This window comes from Podarcis tiliguerta (genome assembly GCF_965153285.1).
Source record: "Podarcis tiliguerta genome assembly, chromosome: 8".
Classification (NCBI taxonomy): Eukaryota; Metazoa; Chordata; class Lepidosauria; order Squamata; family Lacertidae; genus Podarcis; species Podarcis tiliguerta.
The window spans coordinates 7,449,909-7,471,930 of record NC_139541.1 but is presented as its reverse complement, the minus strand read 5'-3'; the positions used below and the strand labels follow the sequence as shown (position 1 = coordinate 7,471,930).

Sequence of the window (22,022 nt, the reverse complement as noted above, 5' to 3'; positions counted from 1 at the left end):
AGACCACAAGGGCCATCGAGTCCACCCCCCTGCCAAGCAGGAAACACCATCAGAGCACTCCTGACATACGGTTGTCAAGCCTCTGCTTAAAGACCTCCAAAGAAGGAGACTCCACCACACTCCTTGGCAGCAAATTCCACTGTCAAACAGCTCTTACTGTCAGGAAGTTCTTCCTAATGTTTAGGTGGAATCTTCTTTCTTGTAGTTTGGATCCATTGCTCCGTGTCCGCTTCTCTGGAGCAGCAGAGATGTGGCTTATGCAGGAGAAGGAGCCATGACCTAGCCCTGACCTCTCTTGCCCTGACCTAGCCACTGTGATCCATGCGACAGTCACCTCCAGACTGGATTATTGTAACTCGCTCTACGTGGAGCTGCCCTTGAGACTGACCCAGAAACTCCTTACGGGGTCCTTGCTGCAGGATCACATTCACCCAGTGCTATACCTGCTGCACTGGCTCCCGGTGGAGTACAGGATCAGGTTTAAGGTTTAACCTTTAAAGCCCTATACGACCTAGGACCCTCGTACCCACGGGACCGCCTTTCCTGGTATGTCCCACAGAGGACCTTACGGTCTTCAAACAAAAACATCTTGGAGGTCCCGGGCCACAGAGAGGTTAGGCTGGCCTCAACCAGAGCCAAGACTTTTTCGGCTGTGGCTCCGATCTGGTGGAACGCTCTGTCACAAAAGGGCCCTGCGAGACAGAGCTGTTCCATCAGACCTTTGGCCAAGGCACAGCCTGACCCCCTCCTTTGGTAATCCTCACAGAACTCTAGCCCAATGGTTGCCATTAATTTGATTTGAACTGATTTTATAATGAATTGATTTTAGAATGCTGTATTATTTTACTGTTGTTAGCCGCTCTGACCCCGGCTTTGGCTGCGGAGGGTGGGATATAAATAAATTATTATTATTATTGTTATTATTATGAGTTCCACCAGAACTTCTAGCAATAGTCATGCTTCCAGTTCTACGTGGGGCCAGAGACCATTTTATCTGTGGGATTGAGTGTAGGTATGTTGTAGGTATGTTGTATGTATGTAGGTATGTTGTATGAAATGTATGTTTGTATGTTTGTATGTATGTGTATTAATGTTGAATTATTTCAACAATAAAAAATTATATTAAAAATATTATTATTATTATTATTATTATTATTATTATGAGTTCCACCAGAACTTCTAGCAATAGTCATGCTTCCAGTTCTACGTGGGGCCAGAGACCATTTTATCTGTGGGATTGAGTGTAGGTATGTTGTAGGTATGTTGTATGTATGTAGGTATGTTGTATGAAATGTATGTTTGTATGTGTATTAATGTTGAATTATTTTAACAATAAAAAATTATATTTTTAAAAAAATTATTATTATTATTATGAGTTCCACCAGAACTTCTAGCAATAGTCATGCTTCCAGTTCTACGTGGGGCCAGAGACCATTTTCCACCAAGCATTCCCACCTCCTCCTCAGTTTTGTGTTATTCAAACCCACATGGATGTTTCTCCGATGACTTGATAATAAGCGCGTACCTTTCAGGATACTGAAGCTGGAAGGCAGATAATACGCCAGGCAGTTGTAGGCCACATCAGAAAGAGGGTTGCCCAAGGTAGAGAGTTCCCAGTCAAGGACAGAGACCACCTCAGGCTTCTCTGGGTGGAAGATCAGGTTGTCCAGCCTATCAAAGGAAAAGGGGAGGAGATGCAGAGGAATTCTGGCAGGTGCCACCTGAAAAGCGGAGGTGTGTGGGCTCCTTCTTGGAACCAGCTTCCTCTAAAGCAGCCTTTCCCTATCTGGCAAAAAGTTGTGGACTCTAACTCCCCTCAGCCAGCATGGCCAGTGGTCAGGGATTATGGGACCTAGAATCATAGAGTTGGAAGAGACCACAAGGGCCATTGAGTCCAACCCCCTGCCAAGCAGGAAACACCATCAGAGCACTCCTGACATATGGTTGTCAAGCCTCTGCTGAAAGACCTCCAAAGAAGGAGACTCCACCACACTCCTTGGCAGCAAACTCCACTGTCGAACAGCTCTTACTGTCAGGAAGTTCTTCCTAATGTTTAGGTGGAATCTTCTTTCTTGTAGTTTGGATCCATTGCTCCGTGTCCGCTTCTCTGGAGCAGCAGAAAACAACCTTTCTCCCTCCTCTATGTGACATCCTTTTATATATTTGAACATGGCTATCATATCACCCCTTAACCTCCTCTTCTCCAGGCTAAACATGCCCAGCTCCCTTAGCCGTTCCTCATAAGGCATCGTTTCCAGGCCTTTGACCATTTTGGTTGCCCTCCTCTGGACACGTTCCAGTTTATCAGTGTCCTTCTTGAACTGTGGTGCCCAGAACTGGACACAGTACTCCAGGTGAGGTCTGACCAGAGCAGAATACAGTGGCACTATTACTTCCCTTGATCTAGATGCTAGGGACCTGTCGTCTAATAATACGTGGAGAAGAAAAACCAAGATGAGAAAGGTTTTCAGGGGTGCCACAAAGCATTATTTAAAAACCCAATGCATTTAAAATAAAATAATAATAAATAATAAATATAATAATAAGTGCCCCCCAGCTTCTCCATAACCTTCAGGGGCCACCCTATTGGCTCCCTTGCTCTAAACAATCATGAGAAGAGACAGTCACAGAGGGAGTTGTGAATCATGTCACAGAACTTCCGGCCCTAACCTTTCTCCAGATTCTGAGAGAAATTGTGAACTGAACACACCTTTGCCATTTGTAACATGCCCAACCGATGGAAATGGCGGAAATGACTGGTAGAATCCGAGGCCAGGGAGAAGAGTCGATGGAAGAAGATTGGAAATATTTACAGAAATATTGCAAAATTAATGAATGTTAGAAGTATATTGGAATGAAGTTATATGGTTTTAGCAGAAGGGTTATTTAAGAATTTGAATATTAAGTGCTAATGTGTTAAATTGGAAAATTGAAAGTTAAATTGTGTTAAGATAAATTATAGAACAAAAATTGAAGAAGAGGGAAAGGATTTGTCGAATTAGATAATTAGAACTAGAATACAAAAAAGGGAGGTGCGAGGAAGTCGAGGAAATAAGCTAATGAAAGATTTGGATATAAAAATTTGGATGTGTGTTTTTGTTTTTGTTTTTTCTTATGTTGTATTGTTTTCTTTTTTCTTTTTGTTGTCAATGTACTGTTTGTTGAATTTATGTACTGTTTTCTTTTTTTCTCATTGTTTTTTCCCCCTTTATAATTATAAAATACCTAATAAAAATTTTATTTTAAAAAAAAATGTAACATGCCCAACTGGCACCACTACAGGTGCCACATAATATACTTGTTCCACATGTGTAAGAAATCAATTTTTTAGTGTGGCAGCACCTACACTATGGAATTCCCTGCCTGTTGACATCAGGTAGGTGCCTTCACTGCATTCTTATTGGTGCCTACCAAAAAAACACTTTTTGTTTAGACCAGCCTACCCAGATATACGGAATGCCGACATGTGTTTTAGTCTGTTTTTAGCTTATCACTGATTTTAATTATTTTTGAATGTTTTAAGAAGCTGTTTTTAACTGATAATTTTATTGTTTGATTTTTTGGGGTAAACCGCTTCAAGGGATTTCCCCCCTCCTTTTCTTTACAACCAAGCGGTACGTATTATGTATTTATTTAATTTCATAAAATGTAAAGCAGTGGTTTGCAACCAGTGTGCCGCGGCACCGTAGGGTGTCTTGGATGATGGTCAGCGAAGCCGCAGGCAACACCGGCCTCCATCCCTTTTTCCTTCCCTTCCTCCTCTAATGCCCTCTTGCATCTCTGCCTCCTAAAGGCTGGCATAGCTGTTTGTTGCAGCAGCCCTGGCTACAAGCTCCGCAGGCAAATGGTCCTCTGGCCAGGGGGTGCTTCCCAGGCACCTGTGGGGCAGTGTGAGAAGGCACATCTATCTGGGGCAGGGGATGTTGAGAGCAGTGAAGGGTTAACCTTCTGTGCCTCGGAGCTGAGGGGAAGGGCTTACCAGCCAGGATGTGACGTGCTGGAACGCAGTCTGTGTTCAGTGGGAACTGAAAGCAGTTGTTGAACTGCGCAGCTCCGGAGAAAGGAGCAGAGAAAATGGAATTGCATTCAGATGGGTTCTGATCTGTGTAAATATGTGTTTTTCGGAAGAATAAAGAACTTTAAGGAACAGAAGCTGATGCTTTGGAGTTCTTCCCTTATCACACGCACGCTGCGTAATTCTGCTGATGATTTTACGACCTACAGAGGCCCGCACAGAGGGAGTGTGCTGGACAGCCATAAAGCAATAAATCAATCCGAAGAGATTTATTGGAAAGAGGTCGAGTTTAATTACACAACAGGAGAGGCAGCTCAGAGACCAGGGGTGGCGGCAGCAGCAGCTGCCCAGAGGGGAGGGCAGGAGGCTGAGGGAACAGTCCACAAGGGAGGGTGTTTAAAAAACGGCGAAATAACTGGGCTCCTGAATCTCACAGGAGTACCACAGGAAGAATGGAGTTGGTCAAGGGAGCCATGGACTGAAAAAGGTTGAAAACATATGGTTTAAAAGCAGGCATAGGCAACCTCGGCCCTCCAGATGTTTTGAGACTACAATTCCCATCATCCCTGACCTGTTAGTTAGGGATCATGGGAGTTGTAGTCCCAAAACATCTGGAGGGCCGAGGTTGCCTGTGCCTGCTTTAAAGGGACTCCTGAAAACAGTGTTTCGAGGGGGAGAGAAGGCCATTATTTGACACCTGAAATCTCCGTGGACGACAGAGAGGCCCTCGCTGGCCGGCAGGTGGGAAGGGAACCAGGCAATGAGCCTCTCCATGGCTGGGATGGTATGCGTCTCTGTGGCACGATACTGTTTGCTCCACGTCTGGACTTGCCGCTGAACGTAGTTACCTGCGGCAGAAAGGTGTCGTTAAAGATGGCAGGTGAAATTCTCGGCACTAAAAATCAACTGAGAAAAAACCAAGTTCTATAAGATATAAAGATCAATTGGAACGGAAAACACCCAGATGGCTTTCACCAGTGGAAACAAAGGCACAGAAAAAGCTGAACATGGAGAGTAAATGGTTGAAATATGCTGATTTACTAGTGGAAGAGAATGAGGAATTTAAATTAAGATCATTTGATCAAATCAAAGATAAATTGGATAGATGGTTACAACATTATCAGATTAACGAATTGTATAAACTTGATGAGAAAAATGGTTTTGCAACAGAAAAATCCAAATTGGAAACGGAATTGTTAGACGCTAATGTTAAAAATCTCTCCAAAATGTCTAATTTGTTGTTAGAATGGCATGCAAAGGACGAACAAGTTAAATCTGTGATGATTAATTGGGCAAGAGATATTGGAGACAATATAATGTTGGAAGATTGGGAAAGGCTGTGGAAGAAAGGGGTTAAGTTTACTGCATGCACTGTATTAAACAAGTTCTGCATGTACTGGAAAAATCAAGTTCTGCAGAACCGAGCACAGAAATCACAGGTCTGTAAAATTGTAGAGTTGGAAGTGACTCTGAGGATCATCTAATCTGACCCCCCTACAATGCAGGAATATGCAGCTGTCCCATATGGGGATCGAACCTGCAACCTTGGTCACACCAGCACCATGCTCTATGAAATGGGGATCCTGTGGCCCTTCAGATGTTATCTATTACTATTGCTGTCATTCTTATTTAAACTCATTAGTTAGTATTTTTTTAATGAAAGCAACTCAATGTGCCTTACAATAAACACATACAGTGGTACCTCAGGTTACATACGCTTCAGGTTACATACGCTTCAGGTTACAGACTCCGCTAACCCAGAAATAGTACCTTGGGTTGAGAACAGAAATTGTTCTCCGGTGGCGTGGCGGCAGCAAGAGGCCCCATTAGCTAAAGTGGTGCTTCAGGTTAAGAACAGTTTCAGGTTAAGAACGGCCCTCCGGAACGAATTAAGTACTTAACCCGAGGTACCACTGTACATTAAAACAGAAAAAAACCCTCTAAAAGACAATAATGTTTTTAAAGGCAGGCTTAAAATATCCACCCACTCCAGGAGGATAACTAAAAGCCAAAGGCCTGGAGGAAAATGAACGCTTTTTATTTGGGCCTGAAGATGGTGGCACCAGGCGAGCATCCCTGAGGAAAGCAGCAGGGAGCCACTGTTGAAAAGGTGTGTTCTTGTGTTGCTGCCCTTGGGACTTCTCATGGAGGGGCTACATGGAGAAGGGCGTCAAATGATGGTCAGGGGGTTTTGGTAGGTTCATATGGGGAGAGGCAGTCCTTGAGGAATTGGGGTCCTGAGTCGCCTGAGGCTTTTCAGTGGTAAAGGTAAAGGTACCCCTGCCCGTACGGGCTAGTCTTGACAGACTCTAGGGTTGTGCGCCCATCTCACTCAAGAGACCGGGGGCCAGCGCTGTCCGGAGACACTTCCGGGTCACGTGGCCAGCGTGCCAAGCTGCATCTGGCGAGCCAGAGCCGCACACGGAAACGCCGATTACCATCCCGCTAGTAAGCGGTCCCTATTTGTCTACTTGCACCCGGGAGTGCTTTCGAACTGCTAGGTTGGCAGGCGCTGGGACCGAGCAACGGGAGCGCACCCCGCCGCGGGGATTCGAACCGCCGACCTTTCGATCGGCAAGCCCTGAGGCTTTTACCCACAGCGCCACCCGCATCCCCACAGCACCACCCAGGTTAAGTACTTAATTCATTCCGAAAGTCCGTACTTAACCTGAAACTGTTCTTAACCTGAAGCACCACTTTAGCTAATGGGGCCTCCTGCTGCCACTGCGCCGCCGGAACATGATTTCTGTTCTTATCCTGAAGCAAAGTTCTTAACCTGTAGCACTGTTTCTGGGTTAGCGGAGTCTGTAACCTGAAGCGTATGTAACCTGAAGTGTATGTAACCTGAGGTACCACTGTATAGGTCAAATCTGGGGATAAGTTATCAGTCTCCAGCTCCCACCGTCCTTGACCACTAGCACTGATGGGATCTGGGAGCCTAACTACCATCTTGAGGGCTATCACAGTTCCATACCCTCACAATGTGAGAAAAGCAATGCCATTTACGCACCATGTTTCCCATAATCCTCCAGGCCAGCCGCCTTGATGTCCACACTGTGGATCTTACAGAGGACTCTGTTCATGGCGGTGTAAATCTCTGTCCGTTGGCTGGGCTCCAGTCCTGGGAGGGAGGGGTCCTTGAAGATCCGTCCGGTGCAGTAGTCCATGAGGTAAAATGGGGTGCCAATGATACTGGGGCGACACAAGGATGTTAGTGCAAGGACATCAGCAAAACTGCAGGTCTGTGACCACAATAAACTGATTGCTTTGAGCAGCAGTAGAAAGGGCTTTGAGAGGCGAATCTTCAGGAAGACACAAGAATTACCCACTTTGGAAGAATGGCAGATGAAGGTGATGGACTATATGGAATTGGCGGAAATGACCGGCAGAATCAGAGACCAGGGAGAAGAGACGGTGGAGGAAGATTGGAAGAAATTTAAAGACTATTTACAGAAATATTATAAAATTAATGAATGTTAGAATGATGTTGGATTGAGGCTAAGGGGTTTTTAGTAACAATGGCACGAACATGGAAAAATGGAATGTTAACAGATGAAAACTTAAAGGCATAAGATATTAAGACCAAGATAAGGATAGGATAGAGGGAAAGGATTTGCTGAATAAATAAATTGAACTGGAATACAAAGAGGGGAGGGGAGGGGAGGGGAGGTCCGGGAAGTAAGCAAATGCAGGATATATTATGAAAATTGAATTGTTTTTAATTGTTTTTCTTTATTACTTTTGTATTTTTCTTTTTTCTTATGTGAAAATCTTAATAAAATATTATATATATAAAAAAAGAGAGAGGTGAATCTTCAATAGTGGGTGACTGCAATGCACTCTATGTGGGGCTTCCTTTGTGCTTGATTCAGAAGCTGCAGTTAGTGCAGAATGCTGCAGCACAATTGCTGGCAAGAGCAAGACCCTTTCAGCATATAACACCTGCGCTCAGACACCTGTACTGGTTACCAACTCGTTACTGGGCCAAGTTGAAGGTGTCACATAAAGCCGTTAACAACTTGGGACAAGTTTACCTGCAAGATCGCCTCACCCCAAATATGCCCACACAACCACTTCAATTTGCGGAATGGGCACCGTTACAAGTGCCACATAATACCCATTCTGAATTTGTAATAAATCAATCTAATAATAATAATAATAATAGTAATAGTAATAGTAATAATAATTTTTATTTATACCCTGCCCTCCCCAGCCAAGACCGGGCTCAGGGCTGCTAACATACAATAATAAAAACAAGTTGAATGAATACAACTTAAAAACAATATTAAAATATTAAAATATTAAAATGCAGCCTCATCACAGGAGGAGAAAGGAAAAAGAAAGAGGGGGAGGGAATCAAATTGATTCCAAGCCAAAGGCCAGGCGGAACAACTCTGTCTTACAGGCCCTGCGGAAAGAAATCAGATCCTGCAGGGCCCTGGTCTCATGAGGCAGAGCGTTCCACCAGGCCGGAGCCAGTGCTGAAAAGGCCCTGGCTCTGGGTGAGGCTAATCTGACTTCCTTAGGGCCCGGGACCTCTAGGGTGTTGCTATATATGGACCTTGAGGCTCTCCGTGGGGCATACCGGGAGAGGCGGTCCCGTAGGTACGAGGGTCCTAGGCAGCATACTGTGGAACTCCCTTCCTATTGACATCAGGCACTTCACTGCACTCTTTTCGGCGCTTGCTAAAAACCTTTCTGCTGCCACAAGTCAACTCAGATAAGTGGAATGTGGACATGTATTTCCATCTTGTCTTTAGCCCATCGTTGATGTTCATTATTGCTTGAATGTTTTAAATAAGGGTTCTTACTGATAATTTTATTGTTTTCTCTCTTTTTTTAAGCTGCTTTGGGAGGTTTTTTATTTGTTTGTTTTTTACAATCAGCAACGTACAGAGTTTATGAGATGACTGAAAATTACACAGGCCCAGGCAGAATCCGAGACCAGGGAGAAGAGTCGGTGGAAGAAGATTGGAAGAAATTTAAAGACTATTTACAGAAATACTGCAAAATTAATGAATGTTAGAATGATGTTGGATTGAAGTTAAGTGGGGGTTTTTTAGCAACAACGTTATAAAGGAATATGTAAAAATGGGTTGTTAACAGGTGATAATCTAAAGCTATAGTATATTAAGATAAAAGATTAAGATAAAATCAAAGAGGGAAAGGATTTGCTGAATTAACTAATTGAACTGGAATACAAGAAAGGAAGGTGTGAGGAGGTCAGGGAAACAAGCAAATGAAAGATAAGATATGGAAAGACTGATCTGTTTTTTAACTGTTTTTACTTTGTATTTTTTTTTTCTTTTTATTCATTTTTTATTTTTGTAATATGTTGAAATTTCAATAAATATCTTTTAAAAGAAAATTACACAGGCCCAGTGATACATTCTCAAATACACACACACACACACACACACACACACAGACCATAAATGCACCTTGAATCTTCACATAAGGCAAGGACTTTAGGAACCGGAACACCAGCCTCCGCAACAGCCTTCAAAACCCTGCCAGGGTAAAGGAGGCCAGAATTAACGCTGGAAGAATTTGTTAGAGTGTGCTTACATTTCTTTTAAAAACCTGACTGTGAGAAGCTATACAAGAGACATTAAAAATAACATTGTACCACTGCATAAAAAAATTAATTACCATAAGGACTGCCTGTCCCAATTCAGAAACTGCCTATAATCCAATATCCTTGCCTGACATCTTGCTTGTGGGTCGAGCTTGTGAAATCTGTTAGCTTGACCAGCACACAAGGCAAGGCCTTTGCAGGTGGTGGCCTCGTGGATGTGGAACTCTCCTACAGTTAACAGTTGCTTGCCTCCCTTGAAATCCTGGCATCCAAGAAGGCCTTAAACTTTTACTTTTTTTACTGCTGCCTTTCCTCATGAAAGCTTAGGACGGTGGTCTAATTCTGTACCTCTCACACTCCGCCTGAGCTTCTGATGCTTTTATTTCTCTTTGTGCTTCATTTTGTGAGGGCTTAGCCTCGAAAAGCAACTAATATACAAAGGGAATGAATAAACAAACAGTTAGCATTTCTGCCTCTCCCTGTCCTTTTTTTGAAAAGGGTGATTCATAAGCTGCTGCTTGAAAACTCAAGTGTTCAAGAATGACTGAATGGAGACCCCAAGCAGCAAAACACAAGGGGAAAACAAACCCCCAAAATTGGACATTTAAATCTGTGCAACTTATGTTAAGTGAAAGACTGCACACTTTCCAATAACACAGAACTCCTTCTGCCTGATAAATAATACAGTGGTGCCCCGCAAGACGAATGCCTCGCAAGACGGAAAACCCGCTAGACGAAAGGGTTTTCCGTTTTGGAGGTGCTTCACAGGACGAATTTGCTATGGGCTTGCTTCGCAAGACGAAAATGTCTTGCGATTCCTGGGTTTTTTCCCCCGCTCCCCACCCCCTTTTTCTAAGGCACTAAGCTGCTAATAGCCTTTTAGCAGCTAATCCGCTAATCCCTTAAGCCTTTAATAGCCGCTAATAGCCGCTAAACCGCTAATAGCGCTAATCCGCTAATGGGCTTGCTTCGCAAGACGAAAAAACTGCTAGACGGAACGGATTCTTTTCGTCTTGCGAGGCACCACTGTACTATGAAACTCAAAGGCTTGCATACTCCTGCTTCCACCAAGTTATATGTAGCTAATCCGATACGTCAGTTTACCACTATTTTGAGCTAGAATGGAGGCAGTTGCTAGACTTTTCACCTGTATTCTCTCTCCACAGCATGAGCAGAGGGAAGGAGGGGGCCTGGCGGCTTCTTCCTCAGAACGAACTGGCGATCCCCAAACCTGAGGTAGTAGGTAGGATTGGACTGCCCGTGGCTGAACTGCCGTAGCACCAGAGGCCCTGAAAATGGGAGCGTGAGCCATTAGCGAACGAAACTGGGTTTACTCCAAGGAGCTCACAAAGGTGTCTGTGGTCTTGCCCCCATCCGTTTTATTCTCATAACAACCTACTGTCAGGTAGGCCAGGTGGAGAGAGTGGGAAAAGAGAGGTGACAGACTCGATGCATCTCAGGGAGCTTTGAGGCTGAGTGAAGGTTGCCTGGATGATAAAGGTACCCCTGCCCGTACGGGCCAGTCTTGACAGACTCTAGGGTTGTGCGCCCATCTCACTCAAGAGGCCGGGGGCCAGCGCTGTCTGGAGACACTTCCGGGTCACGTGGCCAGCGTGACATCGCTGCTCTGGTGAGCCAGAGCCGCACACGGAAACGCCGTTTACCTTCCCGCTAGTAAGCGGTCCCTATTTATCTACTTGCACCCGGGAGTGCTTTCGAACTGCTAGGTTGGCAGGCACTGGGACCGAACAGCGGGAGCGCACCCCGCCGCGGGGATTCGAACCGCCGACCTTTCGATCGGCAAGCCCTAGGCGCTGAGGCTTTAACCCACAGCACCACCCGCGTCCCTCTGCCTGGATGGTAGGTGTCCCTGAAATGTGATAATGCTTCTTCCTTTACCTGGATGAGGGATTGATATATTTTGGGGGGGGGGTGTACAGAAACCTCTGGCTTTGGCATGTACCCTGCTCTACAAACATAAATGTGGCCTCTGGACCTCCTCACTGCTGGGATTTGGCCCCTGGAAGCTTCCACACAAAGGTTTCTGGCTCATGGGCTGAAAAAGGGTCCCCTACCCTGCTCTATGGACGCGGGGGGCGCTGTGGGTTAAACCGCAGAGCCCTGGGCTTGCCGATCAGAAGGTCGGTGGTTCGAATCCCATTGCGACCCATTGCTCGGTCCCTGCTCCTGCCAACCTAGCAGTTCAAAAGCACGTCAAAGTGCAAGTAGATAAATAGGTACCACTCCGGGGGGAAGGTAAATTGAGTTTCCGTGCGCTGCTCTGGTTCGCCAGAAGCGGCTTAGTGATGCTGGACACATGACCCGGAAGCTGTATGCCGGCTCCCTTGGCCTGTAAAGCAAGATGAGCGCCGCAACCCCAGAGTCGTCTGTGACTGGACCTAATGGTCAGGGGTCCCTTTACCTTTACCCTGCTCTAACCACTACACAATGCTGTGTCTCTATAGAACACAAAGTCATCTGCTGACAGAAGAGTAGCAAAGAATGTCCTGGCACTTTCAAGATCTGAATCTTTTATAGCTGGGAAGGGCAACCAAAGCGGGAATGTGCAAAATGCCATAATATTGGAGGGCAGGTGTCAGGCTTCGGGGCCTCGGCTGCCTCCCCCCCTTTGGCCGTAGATAAGCAGGACAAAGCGAAAAGAGCCGCTTACCATTTAAAGAGTTTTTAATGATCACAGCAAAAGAACAAATCAGCCATTCTCGGAATGAAGGTGCTCCCAATTAAGGTTTCCACCTACTTCCCCCCTAGTCACTTCCACACCTTGCAACCTGATCTCACAACCACCGTTCTTTTTGTGTAGCCACCTTATCTGCCCTACGTGACCTTGGACTGCTAGGCTGGACACTTTGCAGTGAGAGAGAGCCTGTTACCTCTTTCTCTTCTAGTTCTTCTTCACTTTGCTGTTCATCCCCCCCAGTTCGTCCCAACTTTTGTCTTCAGAACTATGCCCCTCTGCAAACCACCGCTCCAAATCTATACTGCTCCAATGCTCCTGGGAAGCTTCAGGATCCTGGTCATGAGCAGGGGGAGGGGGAGGCTCCCACCATTGCTCATCAGAACAGTACTCCTCATCCTGGTATCTGTCAGTAGGGGAGGGGGGAAAGATTCTATACCTGGAGCCCCCAGGATGCCTTCAATGTACTTCTGGAGAGGGGCTGTGGGGATCTGCATTGCCGACCTCACGGAACATGTGTAAGGAACCAACGATCTCAGGGCAAAGCCCAGGTGGCTCTCCAGCTCTTGAAGTGCTGAGTCTGGGTCGTCAACCTGAGACAAAGAGGTGGATGAAGTAGCTAGCATGGGCTCCAGGAAGGAAGGGGAGCAGGTGAGTCAGGCAGGCTGGTTTACAAGTCTGGCGGTGACGGTCTTTGACCTGGCCGCACCTCTGCTCACCTTGAGGGTCTTCATGCCCAGCTGGGCAGCTGCTTTCAGGTTCTGCCCAAGGTCATCCAGAAAGATGGACTCTTTGGCCTGAACGCCCAGTCTCTCCAAGCACAATTCATAGATACGAAGGTCCGGCTTGCACACCCCTTCCCGGCAAGACTCAATTATCTAGAAGACAAAAGGCAATAAAATATAGTGGTACCTTGGTTCCCGAACGGCTTGGCTCCCGAACAAACAGGCTTCCAAACACCACAAATCCAGAAGTACCGTATTTTTCGCCCTATAGGACGCACTTTTCCCCCTCCAAAAATGAAGGGGAAATGTGTGTGCGTCCTATGGGGCGAGTGCAGGCTTTCGCTGAAGCCTGGAGAGCGAGAGGGGTCGGTGCGCACCGACCCCTCTCGCTCTCCAAGCTTCGCGCAGCTCTCCGCAAGGCGCGGGAGCCCGGCGCCGGGCTCCCATGGCTTGCGGAGAGTTGCCTGTTCTGGGGGCTGGGGTCAGGGGAAGCTCGGGCCCACGCCTGGGGGGGAAATAATTCCCCCCCCTTTATTTCCCCCCAAAAAAACTAGGTGCGCCTTATGGGACGGTGCGCCCTATAGGGCGAAAAATACGGTAAGTGTTCCTGTTTGTGAACTTTTTTGGAAACCAAACGTCCGTTTCGGCTGTCGGCATTGTTTCCGGGGCCAATCAGCCAATCAGAAGCTGCGCCTTGGTTTGCGAACGTTTTGGAAGTCGAACAGACTTCCAGAATGGATTGAGTTCAGGAAGCAAGGTACCACTGTAAAGGAAAAATTAGATTGGGTGCACACAAGGAAGCCAGAGATTTCTTGTTTCGGGGTGTTTCTTAAATTCATTAGTCACAATGAATGGATGGTAACTGCAAATGCAGAATGGGCAGTTTCAAGCTTTTTAGCTTTCTTTACTAAATGCAAGTAAGATATACCAATGTTCTAATTGGATCACTGTCTATGATAGGGATGGAGAGCTCGCCCACTGCAAGCCAAGTGTGGCAGCTGGGTGGAGCTGCTCACCCGTCAGTCTTCTGATTACCGTATTTTTTGCTCTATAGGACGCACCTGACCATAGGACGCACCTTGTTTTAGAGGGGGAGAACAAGAAAAAAAATTCTCCCCCTCTCTGCTCAGCGCCCCTTCAGTGAAGCGGCAGGAGAAACGGAGCCCCTTCCATTTCTCCTCCCGCTTAGCTGAAAGGGCACCTACCCTTTAGCGAAAGGAACGCGAAGCCTCCGAAGTGCAGTGGGAGCGCTCCCACCACGCTCCGGAGGCTTCAGGCGGCTATCTTTGAAGCCTGGAGAGCAAGAGGGGTCGGTGTGCACCAACCCCTCTCGCTCGTCAGGCTTCAGTAAAAGCAACCCGAAGCCTCTGGAGCGCGGAGGGAGTGCTCCCTCTGTGCTTCGGAGGCTTCGTGTTGCTATCGCTGAAGCCAAGGAGCCTGCATTCACTCCATAGGATGCACACACATTTCCCCTTAATTTTTGGAGGGGGGGAGTGTGTAGTGTGTATTCCGGATCCTATGTGACCAGTGGGGATGTGTTTCTTCCTGTCCTTCCTGTGTTCCTGCTGCATATCTCTCAGAGGCGCTGCGTAGGTGAAAGTTCTCGCTTTGTGCTTTCAGTACGGTACCCTGGTACGGAAAGCTCTAACTCTCTAAGCTGATGTCATGACCCTGTAATCTAACTATAAACTTCCCCTGTTTATTACCACAACTAGAAGAATGTTAAGTGCTTCTATATAATCCCTGCGTAACATCCCCTATATATCATAGATAGCATGTCCCTGTACTGTTTCTAGTAGTAAGATGTAATGCCTGCGTGTAACTCTATCATACTGTGTGTAACCCTATCATACGTGTGTATACGTATTCCACGTTTATCCAATCAGCACCAAGCGCATATGCTGCAATGGGGGTAATATACAATAAAAGGGACTCTCTTAGCCTCGAGCTGGGAGATGCCTCCCACATGGACACCTTCAACTCGTCTGCCAATTATTTCCAACCCAACAGGAGTGCGTCTTATAGAGCGAAAAATACAGTGTTATTATTGTCACTACTATTACTCACTTTGGAGGATTCGCGTTGCTATCACTGAAGCCAAGGAGCCTGCATTGGCTCCATAAGATGCACACACATTTCCCCTTACTTTTTGGAGGGGGAAATGTGTGTCTTATAGAGCGAAAAATACAGTACACTATTTATTTAGTGGAATTATATCTCACCTTTGCCTCCAAGGAGCTCAATGACCCTGTGAGGTAGGTTAGGCAATGACTGGGCCAAGATCACCCAGTGAACTTCATTGCCAAGAGGGGATTTCAGCCTTGGTTTCCCAGGTCCTAGCCTGACACTCAAATCACTGAGCCACACAAAACTCTCGCAGCATAATAAGATTTCTCTAATGAGAAGAGAGCCTTAAAAAAAACTGGAATCTCTGTTGCACGCTGTGAACTCACCACATCAAACTGCTGCCGGTCAAGGGGCAGAAAACTTTCTCCACTGTGCAAATAGAAATTGTTACTCAGGACGGCTGTCTTCAGGCCTTCTGCTCGGATGCACTTTATTGCTTCAGTCATAACGGGAAGCTGCTCTGACATTCCAACGCTGGTCAAATCTGCGAGGAAAGAGTCCACTGGGACAGAAGAGTTTGCCTTGTGGGAAGAGGTCAAAAGAGAAAGGAAAACGGTGGCTGAAACATCTTTGGGTGGAAAAGATCACGCCAAATGTTCCACACAACCCAATAATACCAAGCCATATTCTACACACTGAATCATTTTTTATAGCGTGAAAGTTGAACCGAATGGTTGGAAACGGCTAAAGAAGAGATGGAAGAAAGAGCAGAGGGCTCCCTCCCTCTTAAAACTTCTCTGGGTGGGCTTGAACTGAGCATGCCTGGGTGTCCTTTTTTAAAATAATAATAATAATATTTATTCCAGTTTTCACAAATACAGAAAAAAGTTAAAAAAGACAAAATACAATAGAGTAAGGAGAGAAAACAAAAATATTTTTTTTTAAAATACATAAAAACACCACCCCTCCACCCCACCAACAAAAAACAACAACAAAAAAACATTTAAAAAACTTCACTTTTTCAGAGTTCTATCTTTCAATAACTTATTTCCTTGACCTCCTCCCACCTCCCTTTTTGTATTCCAATTATTAATTAAGTCAGCAAATTCTTTCCATCTTTCACTGCTTACTCACTTATTTATCTTAATCCATTTAAGCCTTATCCTCCCATCAACATCTAGAAAATTATCCAAACTCCAATCTAATAAACAGAGAAAAGAGAAAAACCTTAAATCTTATACCCTTAAATCCTACTATGCCTGGGTATCCTGTCCCTTCACTTTCTCAGCCTGGCCTACCCAACAGGGTTGTGGTGAAAGGTTTGAATTGCAAATGTGCTAAGACACTTGGGCAGTTCATGGTGGAGATGTCTCCCAATTTCTGCCTATGGATGTTTCCGTTATTGTTTCCGACCCTAAATACCAAACAACCCCGTCCCTACAGTCTTCTTTCCTGGGTGCCAATGTCACTAGAGGCAACCCACTGTCCTCAGAAGCTTGGGGTGGTGGCAGCGGCCCAGGAAAGGGCATTCTCTGTGGCAGTTCCTAAGCTGGGAAATTCTCTCCCCACAGAGGTACGTCTGGCACATTCATGGCAAAGCTTCTAGCAAATGCTGAAGACACAGCTGGCTTTTGACATATGCATATTTTTAGGACGCATCTTCTTTCTGCAATTATAAGTGGCTTTAAACTATTTTTAATGTTGTAGGTTAGGGTGATGGGCAGAATAATAATATAAATAGCAATATAGGAGTGGAGAACCTTTCAGCCTTCTAGGCGTTTCTGGACACTTCATACCACAATCCCTGATCACATACTTCCTTTTCCCAGTATGTGTGGGATTGAGTGTGGGTATGTATGAATATTTTTAAGGACTATATTCAATGTATGTTTGTCTGTATATTCGTAATATGTACAGTGGTGCCCCGCAAGACGAATGCCTCGCAAGACGGAAAACCCGCTAGACGAAAGGGTTTTCCGTTTTGGAGGTGCTTCGCAAAACGAATTTGCTATGGACTTGCTTCGCAAGACGAAAATGTCTTGCGATTCCTGGGGGTTTTTTTTTCGCTCCTCACCCCCTTTTTCTAAGGCACTAAACTGCTAATAGCCTTTTAGCAGCTAATCCGCTAATCCCTTAAGCCTTTAATAGCCGCTAATAGCCGCTAAACCACTAATAGCGCTAATCCGCTAATCCACTAATGGGCTTGCTTCGCAAGACGAAAAAACCGCTAGACGAAGAGACTCACAGAACGGATTCTTTTCGTCTTGCGAGGCACCACTGTATGTATTAATGTTAAATTATTTTAATACAATTTTAAAAATTAAATTATTTTTTTTTAAATCCCTGATCACTAGCCATGTTAGCTGAACAGAGGCAGAGGCAGAGTTTCTCCAGCCCCTGCATGTGAGCCCTTCTACTTGGCCCCTATTCAGGTGACAGAAAACAAGCAGAAAAGCTGGCTTACGATCTCGGAGCACTGCTTTCCAAATTCATGCAGAAACTCTGCTGGCTGTAGCTCCCCTCTCATGTACCTCAGCCAAGGTCCGTCCTGCCCTCCCGATCTCAAGGCCTGCTTGATGGTGCCAGGGGGCACACGGTGCCGAACCTCCCAGTCTACATAAAGGAAGGCAGATGGGTGAGGAGCCAACATTAATAATTGGGGCGGGGACATGAAAGGTTTCCTACCAGTCACCAGTGTTTCCTATAGAAAGGAATGTTGTTCCCTAATATCGGGTATACCTGTCACATCAAGGATGATGCAGCCTGGGGAAGTCTGGAATAGAATCGTAGAATTGTGTGTGAGAGTTTGGGCTGATGTTGGAAGCTGGTGACGTAGAAATGTGTCTGAAACCAAGTTGTGGCTGGTTTCCCTGGAAGTCTAATGGGTGTCAGGGAAAGGCAAGTGTCTGGAAGAGTCACCAGACGAGGCAGGAGAATGTTCCAGGGGAATGGGTGGGGATCTGTGCCACCTGTGAGGCAGGGGAAAGAGGAAGAGTACGGGAAGTCAGAAGCAGGGAAAGAGGTGCAGGGAGTCACAGAAGTGGAAGAGAGGGTCTCAGAGAGAGTTGGGCCATTAAAATCTGTCCCCTCTCCCACTGTCTCCAAGGATGAGAAGGGGCTTAAAGTGACAGGAGCAGCTGGAGATCCCACACAGAAGTCACCGGTGCTTGTGTCAAAAGAGGTGGTTTAAACGTGCTGAAAAAGGCATGTCCGTCCTGTTCTTCCAACTGTCCTGACTGCATACCCTCCAACATTTCTCCAATGAAAATAGGGACAATAATTTTACCATTTATACCCCACACATCTTACTCGGTTGCTCCAGCCACACGCGGTGGCTTCCAACACATATAAAAACATAATAAAACATTAAACAAAAAAACCTTTCCTATAAAGGATTGCCTTCAGACAACTTGGCGGCTGGATAACTCCATACCCTCCAACATTTCTCCAATAGCGATGTCCTAAAAAGCGGGACATTCCCAGATCAAATCAGAAACTGGAATGGCTTCATTAAATCAGGGACATTCCTGGAAAATAAGGACACCTGGAGGGTCTGGGATCGGACCACAAGTCTGAAGAAAAAGTTGCCTAGCAAACTACTTAGCATGAGCAGTGCATGTGATTATTGCACCTTAGCAGCTTGTGAAATTGAGTGCTTTGCCAATAATGAACTAAACTTCCAATTGTGTGTCCTCATTGGGGGCTGGTGTGCTTGGGACAATGAAGAAACAAGTTCTGTTGTGAGTGTTAATGCTGTGAGCCCCTCCATCCTATGCTCAGATGGAAATCAAAACAATTTATCTTCAGAACACCACAGTCTCCAGTGATGTTCATTCCAAGGCAACTGAACCCTGGGAAAGCGCAGGCACCCCTGGCTTGGGGTTGGGCAAAATAATACAAGACACATTTTACATAGCAGAGAAAAGACTTGGAATATTCCACTTTACATTCCATATTAAAAGGTAAAGGTACCCCTGCCCGTACGGGCCAGTCTTGACAGACTCTAGGGTTGTGCGCCATCTCACTCAAAGAGGCCGGGGGCCAGCGCTGTCCGAAGACACTTCCGGGTCACGTGGCCAGCGTGACAATGCTGCTCTGGCGAGCCAGAGCCGCACACGGAAACGCCGTTTACCTTCCCGCTAGTAAGCGGTCCCTATGTATCTACTTGCACCCGGGAGTGCTTTCGAACTGCTAGGTTGGCAGGCGCTGGGACCGAACAGCGGGAGTGCACCCCGCCACGGGGATTCGAACCGCCAACCTTTCGATCGGCAAGCCCTAGGCGCTGAGGCTTTAACCCACAGCGCCACCCGCATCCCTATAACATTCCATATTAAGGCAGCTCAATCAGCAAATATCAGTCTGGATGGGAATGCCACTGATACAGACACTCACCTGCTGCCAGTTTGATTGGGGAAGGAAGGAGAACACCACCCATATCAAAGATCACAGCTTTATAGGGACAGGTTGAAGAATTTCTCCATAGTGAGTGTGGAGGTCTGTACCAGAACCGTTGTAGGATGTGTGATCTCCTGACATGGTGGTTACAGAAGGCTTGGAAGAACCGCCCAGCACACATTTTCTGGAACTGTGTATATAAAGGGGAAAGTAAACGCTTTAGAGATTTCTTGCAAGTTAGTACAGTGGTGCCTCGCAAGACGAAAAGAATCCGTTCCATGAGTCTCTTCGTCTAGCGGTTTTTTCGTCTTGCGAAGCAAGCCCATTAGCGGTTTGCGCTATTAGCAGTTTAGCGGCTATTAGCGGCTATTAGCGGCTTAAGGGATTAGCGGATTAGCTGCTAAAAGGCTATTAGCAGCTTTGTGCCTTAGAAAAAGGGGGTGGGGAGCGAGAAAAAAACCCCAGGAATCGCAAGACATTTTCGTCTTGCAAAGCAAGCCCATAGAGAAATTTGTTTTGCGAAGCACCTCCAAAACGGAAAACCCTTTCGTCTAGCGGGTTTTCCGTCTTGCGAGGCATTTGTCTTGCGGGGCACCACTGTAGTTTCCAGATCTTGGGATACTTCTTGTCTGCACAGGTTTCTCTTACAATGGTAGCTTTTGCATCTTTCAGGTTACTAAGCACATCTGATGTTTTGGCTCTGTGTGGTGATCTAGTATCCAGAAGCCTCCAGAGGGCCACAAGTTCCATATTCCTGTGGTAAGCTATAAATAAAAATTTATCATGACTATGTAGGTGGCTCCTTCCCTAGGGCTAGGTTGCGCACCTCTTATCAGAAACCTGTGGCCCTCCAAATTTTACTGAACAAGCATGTTTTCAAACACAGCTTTAAAACTTGTAGAATGAGTCTTGTCTGATCTTATAATTGGATCAGGTTTCCACAAATGTGGAGTTGCCATTGAAAATAATACCCACCACATGCCCAACAACCTGGTTGTGGGCATACTGGCACGTAAGGTATGAACAGTCTAGGATAAGGGAAGGTGGTATAAGGCTTTGAAGATTATCCCTATCACTTTGTGCCTTTAAATCTGCACAGTATCAGTGCACTCTTTCTGTCTGGCGTCAGTTGTTCACAACTCCCACCAACCCCAGCCAGCATAGTCAATACTCAGGCAGAATTGCAGGGGGTGTAGTTTTCTGCTGATTTCCAGGGAGAATGTTAATTGGGCTACAGAAATTCTAGCAGTGGCAGTGCTGCTTACAAGTTTTAAACTGCGTTTAGCCACGTGCCCTTTACGTGTGTGGCTTTGTAAAGCTATCTCCTGAAAAGCAGGGTTAATAAATATACAGTGGTACCTTGGGTTAAGTACTTAATTCGTTCCAGAGGTCTGTTCTTAACCTGAAGCACCAATTTAGCTAATGGGGCCTCCTGCTGCTACTAGAATCATAGAATCATAGAATTGGAAGAGACCACAAGGGCCATCGAGTCCAACCCCCTGCCAAGCAGGAAACACCATCAGACCACTCCTGACATATGCTGGAGCACGATTTCTGTTCTCATCATGAAGCAAAGTTCTTAACCCAAGGTACTATTTCTGCATTAGCGGAGTCTGTAAACTGAAGCATATGTAACCTGAAGCGTATGTTAATCCGAGGTACCACTGTATATTAAATAGGAAATGGATAAATAATAGTGGTGCCTCGCAAGACGAAAAGAATCCGTTCCGCGAGTCTTTTCGTCTTGCGGTTTTTTCGTCTTGCGAAGCAAGCCCATTGACGGAGTAGCGCTATTAGCGCTATTGACATTTTAAGGGCTAAAAATGGCTTTTTAAGGCTTAAGGGATTAGCGGTTTTGCTGCTAAAATGCTTTTAGCAGCTTAGCGATTCAGAAAAAGGGGTTTTGGAGCGGAAAAAACCCCCGAAAATTTTCGTCAATTTTCATCTTGCGAAGCAAGCCCATAGGGAAATTCGTCTTGTGAAGCGCCTCTGCAAACGGAAAACCCTTTCGTCTTGCGGGTTTTCCATCTTGCGAGGCATTCGTCTTGCGGGGCACCACTGTATTTGAACAGATTTGTTCTTTTAACTTACAACAGTTTGATTTCAGCATCTATTTGTGTATTGCTTTTAGTTTGCTGAATTATTTGCATGTTACTGTTATTATTATATGGTTGGGCAACCTAAGAACAAAAGACCTACCCTGAAAATGGGGGACATGAGATCACAAAAAAGTAGACAAACACCAGCAGTGACTCAAATCCCACCGCGCAAAGGACCATTTTCAAGGTCCCTGACACCCCCTTCCCTAAAGCTGAGGCCACAACCTCCATCACCCCGCATTTTGCCCTTCTCTCCTTTGTCCCCCACCCTCACTTCCGCCCTCTCCCCAGAAAGCAGCTGTGGTGACCTCTGACCCGAGACGAGCCTTGCGTCGAGTCCCTCGCAGCAGCTTCTGCCTCTCGGCGGTTCTCGCGAGAACACGGGCAGGAGGGACGAGCGACGTCCTCACGACAGCCCCGCCCACTTAAGCAGCAACCTTCGCCCCGC

The 22,022-nt window shown here is 46.1% G+C and overlaps 1 protein-coding gene across 3 annotated transcripts in view; it reads right to left on the bottom strand.

The window, feature by feature from the left end:
- Positions 1 to 21,993, bottom strand: part of ACAD10 (acyl-CoA dehydrogenase family member 10) — a 34,923-nt gene extending 12,930 nt beyond the window's left edge. The window contains exons 1-11 of one of the 3 annotated variants that reach the window (XM_083453779.1): positions 21,901 to 21,993; positions 19,473 to 19,665; positions 17,545 to 17,693; positions 15,467 to 15,661; positions 13,008 to 13,166; positions 12,728 to 12,881; positions 10,741 to 10,882; positions 9,457 to 9,525; positions 7,026 to 7,207; positions 4,713 to 4,863; positions 1,526 to 1,671 (exon numbers count right to left, since the gene is read on the bottom strand). In XM_083453779.1, the coding sequence (XP_083309905.1) occupies positions 1,526 to 1,671; positions 4,713 to 4,863; positions 7,026 to 7,207; positions 9,457 to 9,525; positions 10,741 to 10,882; positions 12,728 to 12,881; positions 13,008 to 13,166; positions 15,467 to 15,661; positions 17,545 to 17,693; positions 19,473 to 19,656 (1,531 nt within the window). In that variant the 5' untranslated portion in view covers positions 19,657 to 19,665; positions 21,901 to 21,993. Of the gene's footprint in view, positions 1 to 1,525; positions 1,672 to 4,712; positions 4,864 to 7,025; positions 7,208 to 9,456; positions 9,526 to 10,740; positions 10,883 to 12,727; positions 12,882 to 13,007; positions 13,167 to 15,466; positions 15,662 to 17,544; positions 17,694 to 19,472; positions 19,666 to 21,566; positions 21,857 to 21,900 lie in introns of those variants that run through there. The other 2 variants (XM_083453780.1, XM_083453778.1) reach the window with 2 other exon arrangements.
- Between the last annotated feature and the right edge of the window lie 29 nt (positions 21,994 to 22,022).